General features: G+C 35.3%; 1 protein-coding gene across 1 annotated transcript; it reads left to right on the top strand.

The window, feature by feature from the left end:
• The first annotated feature begins 589 nt into the window (after window positions 1–589).
• Window positions 590–7,683, top strand: LOC132294145 (BTB/POZ domain-containing protein NPY2-like). The gene is made up of 6 exons (XM_059791898.1): window positions 590–802; window positions 952–1,018; window positions 1,774–2,565; window positions 4,098–4,167; window positions 4,768–5,943; window positions 6,770–7,683. The coding sequence occupies exons 3-6, from the start codon at window positions 2,504–2,506 to the stop codon at window positions 7,337–7,339; spliced, it is 1,878 nt and encodes a 625-aa protein (XP_059647881.1). The 5' UTR covers window positions 590–802; window positions 952–1,018; window positions 1,774–2,503; the 3' UTR covers window positions 7,340–7,683.
• Window positions 7,684–17,660: the final 9,977 nt, after the last annotated feature.

Here is a 17,660-nt window from a genome sequence, read left to right as displayed (position 1 = left end):
TTTATCTATTTGTTACGGTGATAATTCACTTTGTTTATTCAAAGGTTTGAATTTTTTACTTTTTACACTTAAGTACTACTATATTTAATGATTTTTTAATTACTCATGAGTCTCATATGCTCCACAATATATTGGAGCTCACGCTAATGTGATGTGTGTTTTCAATTACGAAAAATTATTACGTGATTTTGAGTTGTGCTAAAACATAAATTATTGTGTCAATTTTATGTCTACTTCATTTCAATTTTCACCTAATACTATGTTAATATGTGATTGGCCGGACCAAATACACCTTGCAATAATATCTCGTTGAATTACAACTTTTTCATTTTGCTTCCTTTAAAATGTACCAATGAACCAATCACAATTGGTTCATAGCAATTGTTTGGTTCTATTTGAAGAAGACAGTTCATGCCATTTGAACCAATCACATTGCTTTTTGTGGCTGAATATATTTCATGCGCCAGAGGAAATGTAACACAGAATTCACGTCCATAAAACTTGTGACCCGTGATTTAAATCAACATGATTTGTATTGATTTTGGTACAATAAACACAGAAAAAGTATAAATGATAAGATATTACAAGTACAACCCATTATGATTCGGAATTGGAAAAAGCAGGAGAGATATTGATTGAAATGATGGACAAGTCTTTTTATGTTACTACACTCCATGGTAGGGTCATATTGTGAATTACAGGACACTAGGTGTTATTTCACACACACAACCCATGGGAACTCCACGTTAAAGGGGGGAGCAAGAAAGCTGGATTGTCAGTTTGGCGTGCATAACATAGCAAGGTGGGTGTCTTAATCCTAATGGCCTCAACCCAAATCTGAGCAATTTCTCAGGAAAATCAGAGAGAAAACCAACCAGAAAAAAAAGAAATAAAGACTATCTGAAGAACCAATTTGAATGGGTTTTCACTTTTGCTTTTGTCTTTGGTCAGACAAAGAAAAAGGGTACTAGTAATGCTGAGGAAAAGAGAGTGGTAGTGGTGATGATTAAGAAAACTGGTAAGCACTTGCCCTCATCTTGGCTTTTTGTGTGATTTTGTTGTGTTCCTCTGGGTGCTCTGGTTTTTAATTGCAGAAATGAAGAACAAGTAATTTTCTGATGGGTGTTTTTGGGTAATGTTCATTAGGTATTTGTCTGTTGGTCTCTGTGACTGTTTCTTCATAATGGTATCCAACAGACTTATAAAACTCGTGTGGGTGACTGTTAAATTTACTCTTCTCCACTTGTTTGATCCTTCATAGGGTTCCTGAATGAGTTTTGCATAACACTTTGGTATTGCTTCTCTTCTATATATATATATATATATATATATATATATTGTACATATAGTGGTTTGTATTACTCTATTTGAAGTGGGTTTCTTGTGTTTCTAAGTCTTGGGTTATGTAGGGGTTTACATGGAGAGTGGCTTTTGGGCTTTGTCTATTGATTACAAGTTGATCATGACTATATTTCTCTTTCATGTGGGTTTATAGATTTGTCCACGATATGCAACATATGATGATCATGGGTTCACTTATTTTCACTAGATTTATGTGATATCTTTGCGACGATTCTTATGGGTTCCTCAGATTTTGTTGGTACTTGATGTTTGATTGTTCATTAATGATATGTATATAATATATGTAACATCTTGTTTTTGTGATATTCTCATTTATTCCTTTACCTTTGCAAAATTATAAAGGGAGATGCTTGTTGTCCACCGTTTTGGTGGTTTATTCAACTGATACCAAGATGCTGTTTTCTGTTGCAGGTTTTTCAAACTTAAACAGTAAAATAAATATATACACATGCAAATGTATTTGATTTATATATAGCGTTTGGAACTTGAAACTTTATAGAGCATTGGTGCTAGTGGCTTGAATCTTTAAAACTTTATATTATAAAAGTATAGAAACAGAGAAAGCAGGGTAGGAGAGAGAAAGATAAAGAAATAGAGGGAGGTGGGGGTGTGGAGTCAGATTTGTGCTTGTGGGTGTCTGGTTTTCAGAATTATTTTAGTGTTGAGAGTCTGTTGGCTATGTCTCCTGGGCTGGCTTGGTGCGCCCGGAGTCCGTGGGCTTTGCCGTCGACCAAGGAAACAGCCTATTCTTTGGCTCTCTTCCCATTCAAGTGATCCCATTCTTAAAAAATTCCATAACCCCATCTTTTCTTACTCTCTCTCACATTCAGATTGCTCCTACCTCGGTTGTTGTCAAGATTCGGTCACACCACAAATATATCCTTCACCTCTTTGAGAACCTATTACCTTCCTTTGAAGTTCAGACTATGGGTCATATTCAGTAATCTGGTCCCCACCACGCCTTTGGTCTAATTTCCATTTCCGGGAGGCTTTTCCTCGATTGGGGTTATGTTTGATCATTGGGGATGTGTGGTGGAGACTGCGAGGTAGTTAATTTAGCAGCGAATAGTTGAGTGTTGGGGAAGGATTGTTTTGGGGGTATCAGTGGAGTAGCAGAAATAAGGGTTTTTTGCTTGCCAAAATGAAGTTCATGAAGCTTGGATCGAAGCCGGATTCCTTTCACACTGATGGTAACAATGTCAGGTGAGATCTTTGTGACTTGCTATTCTAGCTTTATTTTTCTTTTGTTCATTCCTGAAAATTTTAATTTCAGCATTATATTCACATGAGTTATGGTAACATGAACATATTTTGATTGGTATTTTCTTCATTGATATTGCATTAACTCACTCATTTTCCCTTCGTTTTTTATTCAGTAATGTTCACTGTTGGGGGGTCTGAAATTCTCAATTCTTTTCTAAAAATACAATCAGTATGTAGTAATGAGCTAAATAAAATCCAAGGACCTCTCGCAAGCATCAGTTAGTAGCTGCAAATCACTTTAATTTATGTTTTAACTAAACATATCCTTAGGCAGGCTTGTGAGTTGATTTGTTTTTTTCTTGTTCTAACTGGCCCATGTTCTTGCCCTAAAATGATTCTATCGTTTTCTGTAGGTTTGATTATTGGCATCCTGTCCTTTTCTGGTCCGTTTTTATATTAATATCAGTGGGGTCAAATTAGAAAACATTAAGGTCTGAAAGAGGTGCTCAAATTTTATACTTGTAACTTACATTTCTGTGAAAAAAAGAGATTGATTTTGCTATCAATTAATATTTTTAATTATTAATGGAATTTCCAAAATAACCTTCAAACATTCTGAAAAAATTCTTTGCGGAGGAATTAGGCATTTCGAATTGTTCAGAATTGGTAATGTAGTATTGTTAGCTTAGTACTTCTAACAAGTACCTTGGTGCTTGGCATTACCCATCACTCTGGTAGGTTTGAATATTGAATTGTTTTCCAGAGTGAAAGATTGTTGCATAGTTTTTGTTAAAAAAGGTGATTATGGAATAGTTACAGTAATTTTTTTGATCGATAAGTATTTTCTTTCAAATGTTGAAATCAAGTATAACAAAAAGATTCCAGTATTTGAAGAAAGGGATCTCAATCTACAGATCTAGACTTGCTCAGACTAACCCTGTCGTCACTTTACAATGTTTAGGCTCGACTCAGCTATAGCTTGGAATGGTGAAACTAGCTCGAGCTCAAGCTTGTGTTAAAAACTTGGCTCAAATTGGATTTTTATTTGGGTTAATGAGCAAAACTGGAAAGGGGGAAATGTGAAAGGGACGACTAATTTTACTTTGTACTTGTGTTTTTAGTTTTTTTCAGATGAAACTTCAAATCATGGTACAAATATTTGGAATTTTGGACATTACTTCTAAAATATTTGCTTTCTTTAGGCTTAACGTTTCTAGATTAGAAAATCTATGTAAAGTGTAAACATATTACTCCTACATTTGTAAGTATAATCATTTAGCTTTGTATATAGTGACGCTTTACTTTTATCCCTCAAACAAGTGGGTACAGGATGCTATCTCTTATAGCCTGCTGTGAATTACGATGTTTAGAAGTACCACATGGCCTGTAAGGGTCACTAAACCACCCTAAATAGATTTTATCTCCAACATTTTTTTTTGTATGTGTTCATATTTTATTGTGGCCGGATATGTCTCTGTTTATTTATTTTTAGAATTCATTAATAAAATTACCAAATAAATTCCCATGTGCAGGTCTGTGGCAACTGAGTTGGCAACTGACATTATTGTTAATGTAGGGGAGGTGAAGTTTCTTCTGCACAAGGTATGATAATATTTAAGCCCATGTACGCTATTTACATTTTTTTTAGGGTCAATAATTCAGAGTTAGTGGTTAGTGATGTTAGAGACTTGCCAAATAAATAACTAGAACAATGACAGTGAGACTCCAGCATATTCAGGCTGTTTACATTTAATCTCTACTGGATAATTTGAAATTATTTATGCAGGGAGAACAACACTGTGAACTGATCCTTCTACTGAAGTGCTGATGTGGGTTCAGCTGGTGGTTCAGATATATAAAATTATTAAATAAATTTGATACATTGAACACACTTACTAAAAATATCAAATATTACATTTAAGTTGTATTAGTAATAATTGGGAAGGAATAGTTGTCTATACATTTTACGTTATATCAAGCCATTGATGAATGCTAGTTTTAAGTAAATGCTGATGAAATATCAAGTTAAGCCAACCCAAGCCAAGTTAAGCCGAGGCCTATTTTAAGAGTCAAGTGACAACCTCGACCAGACCTGGGAGAATTTGTCTCAAATCAGATCATTTATCCCTACTAATTCACACCAGTTTGTTTATAGCAATACATATCACACAAAACTGATGACTGGAATATTTGTTTTTGCAGTTTCCTCTCTTGTCCAAGAGTGTCCGCTTGCAAAAATTGGTTGCAACTGTAAATGAAGAAAACGGTGATGAAATCCACATTAATGACATTCCTGGTGGGCCTGTGGCCTTTGAAGTATGTGCCAAGTTCTGTTATGGCATGACAGTCACCCTCAATGCTTATAATGTTGTTGCAGTGCGCTGTGCAGCTGAGTACCTAGGAATGCATGAGACTCTTGAGAAAGGAAATCTCATTTACAAGATTGATGTTTTCCTAAACACTAGCATTTTTCGCAGTTGGAAGGATTCTATCATTTTCCTTCAGACTACAAAGTCTCTATCTCCTTTGTCTGAGGAACTGAAGTTGGTCAGCAACTGCATCGATTCTATAGCTTCCAAGGCCTCTGTTGATGTTTCGAAGGTGGACTGGTCCTATACCTATAACAGGAAAAAGCTCCCAGAGGAAAATGGGAATGGTCCTAACTGGAATGGTGTCAAAAACCGGGTTGTGCCAAAGGATTGGTGGGTTGAAGACTTATGTGAGCTTGAAGTAGATTTATATAAGCGGGTTATAAGTAATATGAAAGCCAGAGGGATAATTGCTGGTGAAGTGTTAGGAGAAGCTTTGAAAGCTTATGCTGTGAGAAGGGTTCCGGGATTTGATAAAGGTATGATCCAATGTGGAGATTTATTGAAAATTCGATATATAGTGGATATGCTCGTGTGGTTGTTGCCTGCAGAGAAAGGCAGTGTCTCTTGTAGTTTCTTGCTCAAGTTGTTAAAAGCAGCCTGTTTGGTGGATTTGGGGGAAATGGCGAAGGGAGAACTGGTAAGTAGATTAGGGCAGCAACTGGAGGCAGCTTCTGTGAATGATCTTTTGATTCGAGCCCCAGAAGGGGCAACTACAATGTATGATGTCGATATAGTGAAGAAAATACTGGAGGAGTTTATGATGCAAGACCAGAATCCTGAAACTCTATTAGCAGAGGACCAAGAGATTCAGGAAGTAAGAAAACCAGGAATTTTATCAGATGCTTCAAAGCTAATGGTTGGAAAGTTGGTTGATGGGTACCTTGCTGAAATTGCAAAGGATCCTAATCTCGCTTTGTTGATGTTTGTTGATCTTGCTGAGATGGTGTCTGGTTTCTCTCGTCCTGCTCATGATGGACTTTATCGGGCCATTGACACATATCTCAAGGTAAGAGTTTTCGGATTGTTTTAATTTTGTTCACTTTATATGATAATATCTAGTTGGAATTTGAATTGTGTTTTCATGATAAAATCCAAAATTAGGCATGACAGAATGCTGTTATATGTTGATTTGTGTGAGAAGTTTGTTGTGAGTCTTTACTATATGCTATAAAAGTTCTCCTAGTATGTTCTTAGACAATTGGCAACCTTTTGTTTTTTTTTTTTTTTTTTTTTTTTTGAAGTTAAATCCTATCCCCCCTACATCAATAGAGTTCTCTAACATGCACAGTAATTTTCCTTTGTTTCATGGCCGGATAAGGAACTTGTACAAAGAGAAATTGGAATCACATAAGTACCTCTTCAATCTTATCCTGTTATTGGACTCCAATTTTGGTTTTTGTTATAGACATCTCTAACATGCAGCAATTAAGCAATTTTGCTTTGTTTCATTAATGGGAACCAACACAAAGAGAAGTTGGAATCACATAACTACCTCTTCAATCTTATCCTGTTATTGTACTCCAATTTTCAACCATCTTGAAATTTCCCAGCAATTGCACAAAGCATAAAATTGAAAAGCCACATAAACCTTTTCTTCCCTTCTTTTACATCATCACTCATCAGTCAAAAGTTGAGAGGACATGCATTATATTCTTAAAAGGTGAGGGATGATTAGGGTTTTTGTACTGAGCTATTTCGTCCTATACCAGAACAAAATTCTACTAGAAGCTCATTTTAGTTGAATATGTTTAAAAGAATAACAGGACTTTTATACAATTTGACACTGGTTGTTGATCCATTAGCTCTTAAAACTTGTGTGTTTTTTGCCGCAGGAGCACCCTGGGATCAGCAAGAGTGAGAAGAAGAGGATATGTAGGTTGATGGACTGCAAAAAGTTATCTGCAGATGCATGCATGCATGCCGTACAAAATGAAAGACTCCCCTTGCGTGTTGTCGTCCAGATCCTATTTTTTGAGCAAGTCAGGGCCGCTGCATCATCGGGCTGCAGCACACCCGACCTACCTAAAGGCATGAAGGATCTAAACAGTGGGTCCCATGGGAGCTCAAGATCTGCGACAACTAACACGGAGGAAGAATGGGATGCTGTGGCCACGTCCGAGGAGCTCAAAGCCTTGAAAGCCGAGCTAGCTGCCTTAAGGTTGGGGAATGGAAGCCGAGGGAGTGACAGAAATGGTGGGGATATTAGAACTAATGCAGACAGGGCTGCCATTAGTAAAATGAAAGGGTTGCTCATGTCGAAGAAAGTATTTACAAAACTCTGGTCCAGCAAAGGGGGTCATAGTGAGAATGGTGGCTCAGATTCATCAGACAGTCCTAGTTCTGCTAACCATGAAGAAGCCAAATCTACGCCTTCAAGAAACAGGCGGTTTTCGGTTTCTTAGTTAAAAAAAGTCAGAAAATGTAGTTTTTGATGGGTTTTTTGTTTTTGGAATGAAACTACCAAGTCAAAAAAAAAAATAGTCGTTATCTTAAGGGAACAAAAGTGAAGCATATAGGTTAGAATTAAATTTGCAGCAAAGTATCTCATGAGAAGATGTTACTTGGGAAAATGCCAAGCACACTTTGTTGAATGCCTACTTGAGTTTGATCAATGAATCCTAGCCAATGGAGTAGAAATTTTATTACGGGCTTGGACATGTCTGCCATATTATGAACTTGTTTCTAGGCCTACAATATATGCTCTTCTGCAGTAGCATGGCATAATGGTAATTTTTTGGCTTATTAATTATTGTTGTCTTAATTCTTTTATAAACAGGGTGGAGAGTCACTTGGTTAATCCTTGTTTGTTTACTGCTTGCTAGGGAAGAAAAAAAACCTTGTTAGATGTTAATATGTTGTGATTAACCAGTGGGATTTTATTTTCAGCAGTTAATTGGATATTTATATAGTTTTATAACAAGCTTCTTAGATTATTAATATTTGATGAAGAGAAGAATATATAAATCTCAACAAATCTATGCCAATGATCAAAAGGAAGAAAAGAAATGGTGAAAGATTGTTATCAATCACTTGATTGAAATGGAATGAAGTTGGAAATGAGGTGGGGGAATGGGATGGGAATGGCAATGGAATGATTATTCTTGTTCTATTGTTTGGTTACAAATATGAAATAATGTAGGAATGAAATGATAATCACCATTCTAAGTGAAAGTGGTGGAAGGCTAAGGCGGAGGCTATGGCAGCAACGAGAGACGGTGGTGGTGGCAGAAAGTGGTGGCAACGGTGGTGGAAGTGGAAGGCAGTGGCGGCATCAGAGGGCAGTGGTGACGACGGTAGTGAAAGGCAATAGTGGTGGAAGGTAGGGACGGTGGCCAAAAATTTCATTCCATTAATTTTAGATGTGAAATGGATTTTCACTCCAAGGGAATGATCATTTTCATTTTTGCTTCGTTTGGTAAAAAAGAAGAAAGAGGGGTTGAGGGAAGATAGGAAGGAAGAGGAGTAGAGGTAAGGAAAGAAGAGAAAAAATGATGGATTAGACATCCTTCATCCTTTACAAATTTTCGTCTCCAAATATGGACCGAAGACACCAAAAAAAAAAAAAAAAGAAAAAAAAAGTCAAGCCTATTATAAAAGTTTTAAAATTACAAAATTTTTAGTATAATTAAGACGGTCTCTTCTATTCGTTTCTCTCGTAACAAATAAAATATGGTACTATTTCATTGTCTTCTCTTCCTTTCAACCAAACAAAAAGAGGGAATGATACAATCTCTCTTCCATAGGCATGTCTAATTTATCACTTTTTTTCTCCCTTACATCCAATTTTCTTCCTTCATACCAAACATCGAATAAATGTCATACCAAATAAGGAAATGGTTGGAATAAAATACCCATTCCATTCCGTTGCTGTGTACCAAACTACTCCCCAAAAAATTCAAAGAGTAATATTTTTTGGACAATAGATTTAATTTTCGACATGGATGATATATAAACATGAGAAAAACATCAATACTTGTATAGTTTCAATTTGCCAATTAGATCATCAAGCAAGTAGGGGAATTACAGTAAATTAAGTAGAGACGTACATAAATTTGTGACTCCTAAACACGTACCTACAATTATTGATATATTAGTAGTAATTAAAGTAGTGTAGCTAATAGAGCTTGCATTTTGTAGACTCACCCAACATCGTCCCTGTTGTTGCATTATGATGAGAAAATCGAACCTTCACATCTCCACATCTCACCATCATCTCTTCGTAACTTTCACTACTCAAGAAAACCATAAAAATACCCTTTATGGCAATGGTGAGGTTCACAACCCCATTTGACCTATCCACCTCAATAGCTTTGGCGACCTGTTCGGTCACCGGCACCGATGATGTTCCGGTACTCTTGCTCACCATTAGAGACACATCATCGGAGCTCATGTACTCATGGAGAAGCATGGACGACAGCTTCACCTCTTTGTAGAATACCGAAACTACGGCCTCCGGTTCTTCCCATAACATTAATTCATTCTTCTTCTCCACATGGAATCCGATGTTCCAATTTGAAGTTACTGAGTGATTGGCCGTGGACGAGTGGACGGAGAATGAAGAGACGGAGACTGAGTCAACTCGGATCTTTGGAGTATTGGGAGGAGATAGATGGATCGCAACAACAAAAGGAATAAAAACGAGGGAGGCACAGAAAATGAATACAATTGCCTCTGCAATGCATTGGTGGCACTTTTCATTTTGTGGTGGCGGCGGTGGAGGCGCGTGACGTGCTCCACGGTGGTTGTAGTGGGTGGGTGGGGCTTCCTCCGCCAAAGGGTAAACGGCGGCGGGGCGAGTGTTGGTGTTGGTGTTGGTGTTCATGGGTAGAGAAAAACTGAGAGTTCTAAGAATACAACTTTTGGGGGATGAACAGAGTGTGTGTGTGAAGTGTGTGAACACGGAACACAGGGGAGATGATACATTGCTTTCTTTTTCTATTTTCCGGTGAAACAAACGACATAAACTTCTCTCTTTTGAAACGAAACCGCATATGCATTTTAGGAAAGGCAATTAGTTACTAGTAGTTTATATGTGATGATGTTTAAGATTTATTAATTAATGGTAGTATTTTAAAAGGTTTGGAAAAATTTGAATTAATAATTTTAAACTGGTTAAATTTGTTTCAACAGCAGTGTGTAAATTTATTAATCAGTGACATTTTTTGAGCCAACTTTGATTGGAAAATAATTTAATCTGGTGGGCCCCACACCTATAATGGTGTGGGGCCACCAATCCTATGTGATATTTTGGTAAATTGCTGACTTGCATTTATGTGAGAGAAAAATGACATTATTAATGACATTCTCAATTTGAATAATATTATCAAAACATCATTTTCCACTAACATAAATATTAATACAGTGAGTGAGAATTTATACGTGTAGGGTCACCAATCCCTTTATAACATTTTGGTACTTTGCTGACTTGCATTTATGTGAGATCACTAATCCCTTCATAACATTTTAATATATTGCTGACTTGCATTTATTGATATATTACTGACTTGCATTTATGTGAGATTGAAATGATATCGTACGTCATTTTTTACTAGCATACATGTTAGTTCATTGATAATAGTATTTATGATAAAGGATTTTAAAAATGAAAATTTATTACATGATCTTCGGATTATTGATCTCGACCAAATATATATTAACACATAAACAAAAAATGAAATAAAGCTGACATACGTGTGTATGTATTAGTGGACCCCAAACCAATGGTCTAATATAATTGGGCTAGGTGGGCACTCACTAACCATGGGCAGCAAACGATTGTGAACTACATTGATTCCTTTAAATTGCGAGATTAAAAATGATCTTAAGGGCATAATCAGATTGTTGTTAAGAACTATCAACACTGCATACTTTATCAAGGGAGGGCAGGGGAGTTGTAGATTTCATTAGAAAATGCTCTCTTTTGCCAAGGATTAATTTTGAGTGGATAACATTTGATTTGAATTTTGCTATAACTCATAAGATATATTCAATTGTCTTTCGAATGATCCATCTAACCACTATATGATTTTATTTATTCACATCGACCCCATCATGTCGGTCAAGAGCAACATATAAAACCTTTAAAAAGCAAGAATTTGTTTCGAATCCCTTGGGGCCACTCTTAGGAAATTTGCATGTGGGGATGTATGTATCTGATGGTGAATTATATGATGTTTTAAGAGGCCCGACAACACCCTCGATCGACAAAAAAATAAAAATAAAATAAAATACAATGCATTGCATTGCATTGGACCGTCAAGTGTCCCAAAGAATATTTATGTTCGTAGAAGCAAGCCCATGCCTCTCGAGCCCGGCCATATATATAGCCCATTTCTGTTGGGACCTTATGATCCATGGGGCAAGGCCGGTTTTTATTTGCATTGGACCATGTGGTGTCTGGGGGACCCGGAATAGATTGTGAAGGCTACATGACATAGAACATATTGCATTACTATTTATTAAACTAAAAATGAATGAACATTAGTAATATATAGCTACTTTAATACTACTCTGTAGTGCGGCTGGAAAGACATTGTTCAACACACGCGCCAAGCTATATACCAAAAATTACAACAACAATATATATATATATATATATATATTCTATTTATTTTTAAGAAAATGTATTTATAAATAAAAAAAATAACTAAAATTCCCTAAGGCTGTGTTTGGCTGCATGGAATTGAAGTCTTAAAATTAGAATTGGTGAAATTGGAAAAAATTTTGTAAGTTATTTTTCTCTAATTCTACAAATTTCAATTCCAGAACTCCAATTTCATGTAGCCGAATACAGCCTAAGGTATTTGGGATTTTTTTTAAAAAATAAAATGGTCTAATTTGTTGAACAGGGGCAAATTGCTAAAAAATTTTAAAATACAAAAATTTATATTCACATTTTTAAAAGTGGTTGAATCATACCTACATTTAGCATTTGGGATTGAAATTTTGAGAATTCAGAGAGAGCTGTTAGAACATGCAAATGTTTATGCACAAAGAGAGCAACACCCTCTTTAGAAATCCCCCTATAGTCTAGTGGGCTTGCAGAAAATTAAATGGGTTTGCAGATGCCTCGATAGCGCAATGGGTTAGTGTTTTCGGTGAATTTTGGTGTGCTAAGTTTCGACTCTCTGCAGCTACTAATATAACTTCTAACATTTCTTACCTTATAAAAAAAGAAAATTAAATAAACTTGACTTGTAAGTATAATTTATTAATGAATTCTATTCTCAATTATGTTTTAAATTGATTATCAACATATATATATGGAACTTACTTCACTATTATTATAAAACAATTATATATATATCATGGCTAGCACTCTTGTGAGCCCAAAGCATCAACTATCTGTATTCCATGAAAGGACACTTAAATTTTGCCGTACTTGGAAGGCAAAATGTCCTCCAAATATAGCTTAGGAATTTGCATGACCGAAAAAGAAAAATAAAAAAAAATTGGATGACCAAACTCAACTTACATAGTGGTCCATTCTCTCTCTGTGTCTCTCTCACTAGTTACTAGTATCTATATATATATATATAGAGTGAGAGAAGGAGAGCAATATTAAACCACATTTTTAGATGCATGAAGCCAAAACTTTCCGGTTTACTAGTTAATCCAAAGTCCATTGACTGGAATTCTATTATCCACTCAAATAATTAGATCAAGTATTGGAATTTACTGTAACTTAAAATTTTTGTTTCCAAGTTGAAACTAACTCGAGTTAATTATTAACTTTAAAAAAATAATAATAATACAAATGTTTTCTTGTGGGAGCAAAAATTGGATGTGATCAACATTTCTGAATGTCCCAATTATGTATATGTTGATCCACACATACAATTATTAAGGCTTTAAACTTAGGTGACACACACAGCTTTTAGCTAGCTAGGAATGAACATAAATAAATAAATAATTTTGGGATTGCTGTTTTTTATGGTGGTGAAAAAATGACTCATATACTTCAATCACAGAGCATACATGAAAAAGGAATCTTACCTAAATGTTGTCACAAAATAGAAAATCTCTCCCATGTTTATTGATAAATGAACAAACAATATTAAAAATGATCATAAATTCAATTCAAATATATATATATATAGTTTCGATTTGCCAATCAGATCATCAAGCATGGACATTACAGTAATTAAGTAGATACATACATAAATTTGTGACTCCTAAACATGTACGTACACGTACAATTATTGATAGTAATTTAAGTAGTCTAATAGACTCTGCATTTTCTAGACTCGCCCAACATTGTCCCTGTTGTTGCATTGTGATGAGAAAATCCAACCTTCACATTCTCACATCTCACCATCATACTACCATATATTTCAGTGATTTCACCCCTCAACATAACCCTAAAAAAACAATGAATGGTGATGGTGAGGTTCACAACCCCATTTGACCTATCCACCGCAATAGCTTTCGCCACCTGCTCGGTCACCGGCACCGATGATGTGCCCGTACTGTTGGTCACCATTAGATACACACCATCGGAGCTGTACCCGTGGAGAGGCATGGACGACAGCTTCACCTCTTTGTAGAATACCGAAACCGTGGGCTCGGGCTCTTCCCTTACGATTCTTCCATTCTTCTCCTCGACATTGAATCCGATGTTCCAATTTGAAGTTACTGCGTTCATGGCCGAGTCCACGGTGAATGAAGAGGCCGAAACTGAGTCAACTCGGATCTTTAGAAGATCGTAAGGAAATAGGAGGATCGCAAGAACACAAGGGATAGAAATGAGGGAGACACAGAAAATGATTGCAATAACCCCTGCAATACATTGGCAGCACTTTTCATTTTGTGGTGGTGGTGGCGGCGCGTGAGAGGCTCCATGGTGGTCGTTGTGAGTGGGTGGGGCTTCCACCTCCAAAGGGTAAACGGCACGAGCGTTAGTGTTGGTGTTGTTCATCATGGGTACAGAAATTTGTAAGGAAGTCCACCATGTATGTGTGAGAACTTGTAAATTGTGAACACAAGAATGGTTAAGTCTACTTTATGCGACTGAAAAATGATAACATTAATGATTGATAACGTTATCAATAGTGTCATACTCCACTCACGTAAATGTAACCAAATTCTTTTATGATTCTTTCCAGATAAATTAAGTGTTTTTTGTTAATGAGCAATTTTAACCACGTGAAAAACCTATGTCTTTATGGTAGTCAGATCTACAATCTTGGAATATATGAAAGAATGATAATGATATACAAACAATCTAAGTAATCCAAACAATTCTTTCAGCATCGCTTATAATTATTGTGAAGTCGTTCTCGTAATAGTATTCTCTTATTTTTCTCTAATACTTAAACTAAAAAGCTCAAAAAAAAAAAATGTAAGCTTTTTGAAGCTGTAATGGTTAACATAGAATTAATCACTAATTAATTTATGTTGAGTAGTTGTGTCAGCAGGCCACATTACATTATTAAAGTAAAAAAAAAAAGTGACCATTAATATCTAGCAAAGGTCAATCAATAGATATTTTAATAATCATTGGGGGAATGAAACTCACTAAGCCGCAAAAACTGTGGTGTGGCAATAAATTATCTTAAACATTATTAATTAACTAATATAATCTAATGGTTACAATGCATTTTTAACAAATGGACAAATTTTTAGTAGCTTTCACAAATAGTTGCATAATTTGAGAGCTTGTACCTTCCCATGCGCAGCGTTTGTCTCAATGACAGTGTTCAACTCACGCGCCACTTCAGTTGCCTAAACATGATTTTGAGAATTCTTTCGTATATATTGTGTGTGACGCTGTGGTCTGAATTTAGTGTCGGATTCTGTTACGATTAACTTACAATATGATGATTCGTCGAATGACCCGTTTTACTTATGGGTTGTGAACCTTAATTAATCTCTTGTAACTCGATATATAAGGATGCTTAGGATTTGGAATAGTGGACTTTGAAATTCATCCAAAAATAGAGTGAGAGGTTGAAAATTTATAATTTCTTATTTTACATATAGTAAAGACTTTCGCCAGATTTCAACCGTGAATGTAGACTATTGCCAAATTACGTATAAATTTTGTATTCTTTGTGTGGTGTGTCTACTTTTATGTCGTGATTCTTAATTTTGTCGTGAATGTAGACTATTGCCAAACTACGTATAAATTTTGTATTCTTTGTGTGGTGTGTCTATTTTTATATCGTGATTCTTAATTTTATTTTGAGTTTGTTGCGTTTGTCATAACATATATATATATATATATATATATATATATATATTACTAGCTAAATTACAATGATCTCTTATGAGGTTTAAAGTTTTTTATTTTCACCTCTTCTGAACTTGTTCGGCGATGACAAAAAGTGATTTTGAGTATCTTTATCTAATAGTATTGCTCTTGGAGAGTGATTTTGAGTATCTTTATGTAGTGGTATTACACTTGGAGAGCGCTTCATGATAATACTGTTCAAATTCAACAAATTATTATTAGGTTGTATTTGGCTCCATGAAATTGATATTTGGAATTGGAGAATTTTTTTAATTAATTTTTTAAATTGTATTTCTCCAATTCCAATTACATGCAACCGAATATAACCTTAAAGCTTTTTTCACTTACTTGATCACAACTCAAGCACTATTTCTCTAAACAAACACTAATCCTCTTGGGAGAAAATAGAAAGAATATTGAAGTCCATAAATGGGCTTGGAAGGAGTATAACTGGATCATTAATTATTAAGTAAATCAATTCTATTCTCAATTATGTTCTAAACTGTTGAGTATAATAAAATTAATGGAACTTACTTCACTATATAAAACAATAATCATGGTTCTCTCTTGTGAGCGCAAAGCATCAACTGTCTCTCTATCCCATGAAAGGACACTAAAAATTTGCCATGAAGCCAAAATGTCCTCCTAATCTAGCTTAGGAGTTTGCATGACCAAATCAACTTACATGGTGGTCCATCCTCTCTTTCTCTCGTAGTATATATATATATATATATATATAGATAGACGCATACATATATACATATATAGAGAGAGAGAGCATTTAACAACATTTTTAGATGCATCAAGCCAAAAGTTTGCAGTAAAACTAACCCAAGGTCCATGGACTGGAATCTCATTCTCCATTCAATCAGATTAAGTATTGGAATTAACACTAAAAATTGTGTGTGTGGAAGCATTCGTGGTCCACATGTTAAAGACGGCCATGAATTGGATAAAGATGCCACGTACAGACAGTCGTCAAGACTGTAACTTCAATGAATCTTCTTCATCCCCCTTCTTCTTAGTCCTCGTGAATCACGCGCTGTTTTTTTCATTTAAAATTTGTGTTTCCAAGTTCAAAATTAATTAAAATTAAAATATTCAACCAAATAACTACAAGTTGGGAGGGGGCTCTTTTTGATGGTGGTGAAAGAATGAGTCATGTATTCCTCCTATCAAAGTGAAAAAGGAATCTTACCTAAATGTTGTCACAAAAATGAGAAGACGTATGACATGTTTATGAATGGAGACAACCATATATTAAAAATGATCTTAAATTTAAATTATTGGTCTCCACATTGTGGATGCCGATGAGCGCTGTGTGTACGTGTAGCATTCTGAATGAGCACAAGTCATGACATGTTAAAAATTGAACTATTGTTGGAGTTTGTCCAGAAGACAAACGTTCCTGGTCAGATTGATGGCTTTTGGGATGAACCCGGAGTGTTTTTTTTTTTTTTTGGGTAAGTAAAAATAAATAAATAAATAAATGGCCTCGCGGGCACACCAAAGATGAATTCTGAGTTAGGGTTAGTATATTAATTTTATGTTCTTTATATGCCAAAAAAAAAAAAAAAAAGAAAAAAAAAAAGACATTTACATGAATGAAAGAAAGTAGGAAAAATAAAATTAATTAATACATGTACTTTTAGGCAACAAAAGGTGAAGCAAAATAATTCCCTAGAAAAGGGAAGAAGAAAAAAAAAAAAAAAAAATCATTCAGTCTTGCCATGATAATACTTCTGAAAAATGGTGTGACATAATGCTTGAAGCCCATAATTGAGAAATGCTTTTTATTCCTCTTCAGAAAGAGACATCAAAGGATGATGGCTTCAAATTAATGTCACAAAAAAAATTCACCTCTTCAATAAATGGGGAGGAGACTCAAAATTTCACTTTTAGGAAGCAAATTACCTTTTTACATTGAGGAACAAGAATTTGGGACATTCAAAAATTTAAAAATGGCCAAGAATTTTGGAAATTTGAATCTGCCTTGCTTTTTTATTTTATTTATTTATATATATTTTTTTTTGCAATTTGGAAATTTGGAAATTTGAATCTGCCTTGCTTAATCGATCTAAATTAATTTATCTTCCTATAATCAACAAAGGCTACGAAAAACTTGTACCTCTCACCCTTACACTACAATCAAATGCTCAAACCCTATTTATAAATTTGAGTTTGAAAATTTTAAAAGGGATGATAAAGAAGATATCATACCTCAAGTTGCTCCCCTCGCCGGTTGCATTCCAAATTGTGACTCACGCGCTCCATGAAAATTGAAATCAGATAGGTGGGGTCCAAACAGTCCCCGAAGTGCGGGCCAACAAAAGATTCCATCCAGCAAAAGAATCCAACGGTGGAAGTGGAAAGAAGGAAGGAAGAAAATGGAACCGCCCATTCGCGGAGACACGGAGCCGCTATTGCCAAACAATTTGGAACCCTAAACCCCGACTCCCACTCTCACTTTTTTAATAGTATCGAACCCCAAT

Source organism: Cornus florida, unplaced genomic scaffold (assembly GCF_030987335.1).
Source record: "Cornus florida cultivar Cherokee Brave unplaced genomic scaffold, ASM3098733v1 CherokeeBrave_3.0.0_Hap2_Chr02, whole genome shotgun sequence".
Taxonomy (NCBI): domain Eukaryota; kingdom Viridiplantae; phylum Streptophyta; class Magnoliopsida; order Cornales; family Cornaceae; genus Cornus; species Cornus florida.
Note: the sequence above shows the minus strand (reverse complement) of the source record. Positions and strands in the feature narration are given on the sequence as shown.

What these genes read in the sequence shown, in the direction of transcription:
- LOC132294145 (XM_059791898.1), top strand. Translation starts at nt 2,504, where the DNA reads ATGAAGTTCATGAAGCTTGGATCGAAGCCGGATTCCTTTCACACTGAT. An exon ending in TGAAGTTTCTTCTGCACAAG is followed by an intron (nt 4,168 to 4,767) that starts GTATGATAATAT and finishes TTGTTTTTGCAG; the next exon opens with TTTCCTCTCTTGTCCAAGAG. An exon ending in CCATTGACACATATCTCAAG is followed by an intron (nt 5,944 to 6,769) that starts GTAAGAGTTTTC and finishes TTTTTGCCGCAG; the next exon opens with GAGCACCCTGGGATCAGCAA.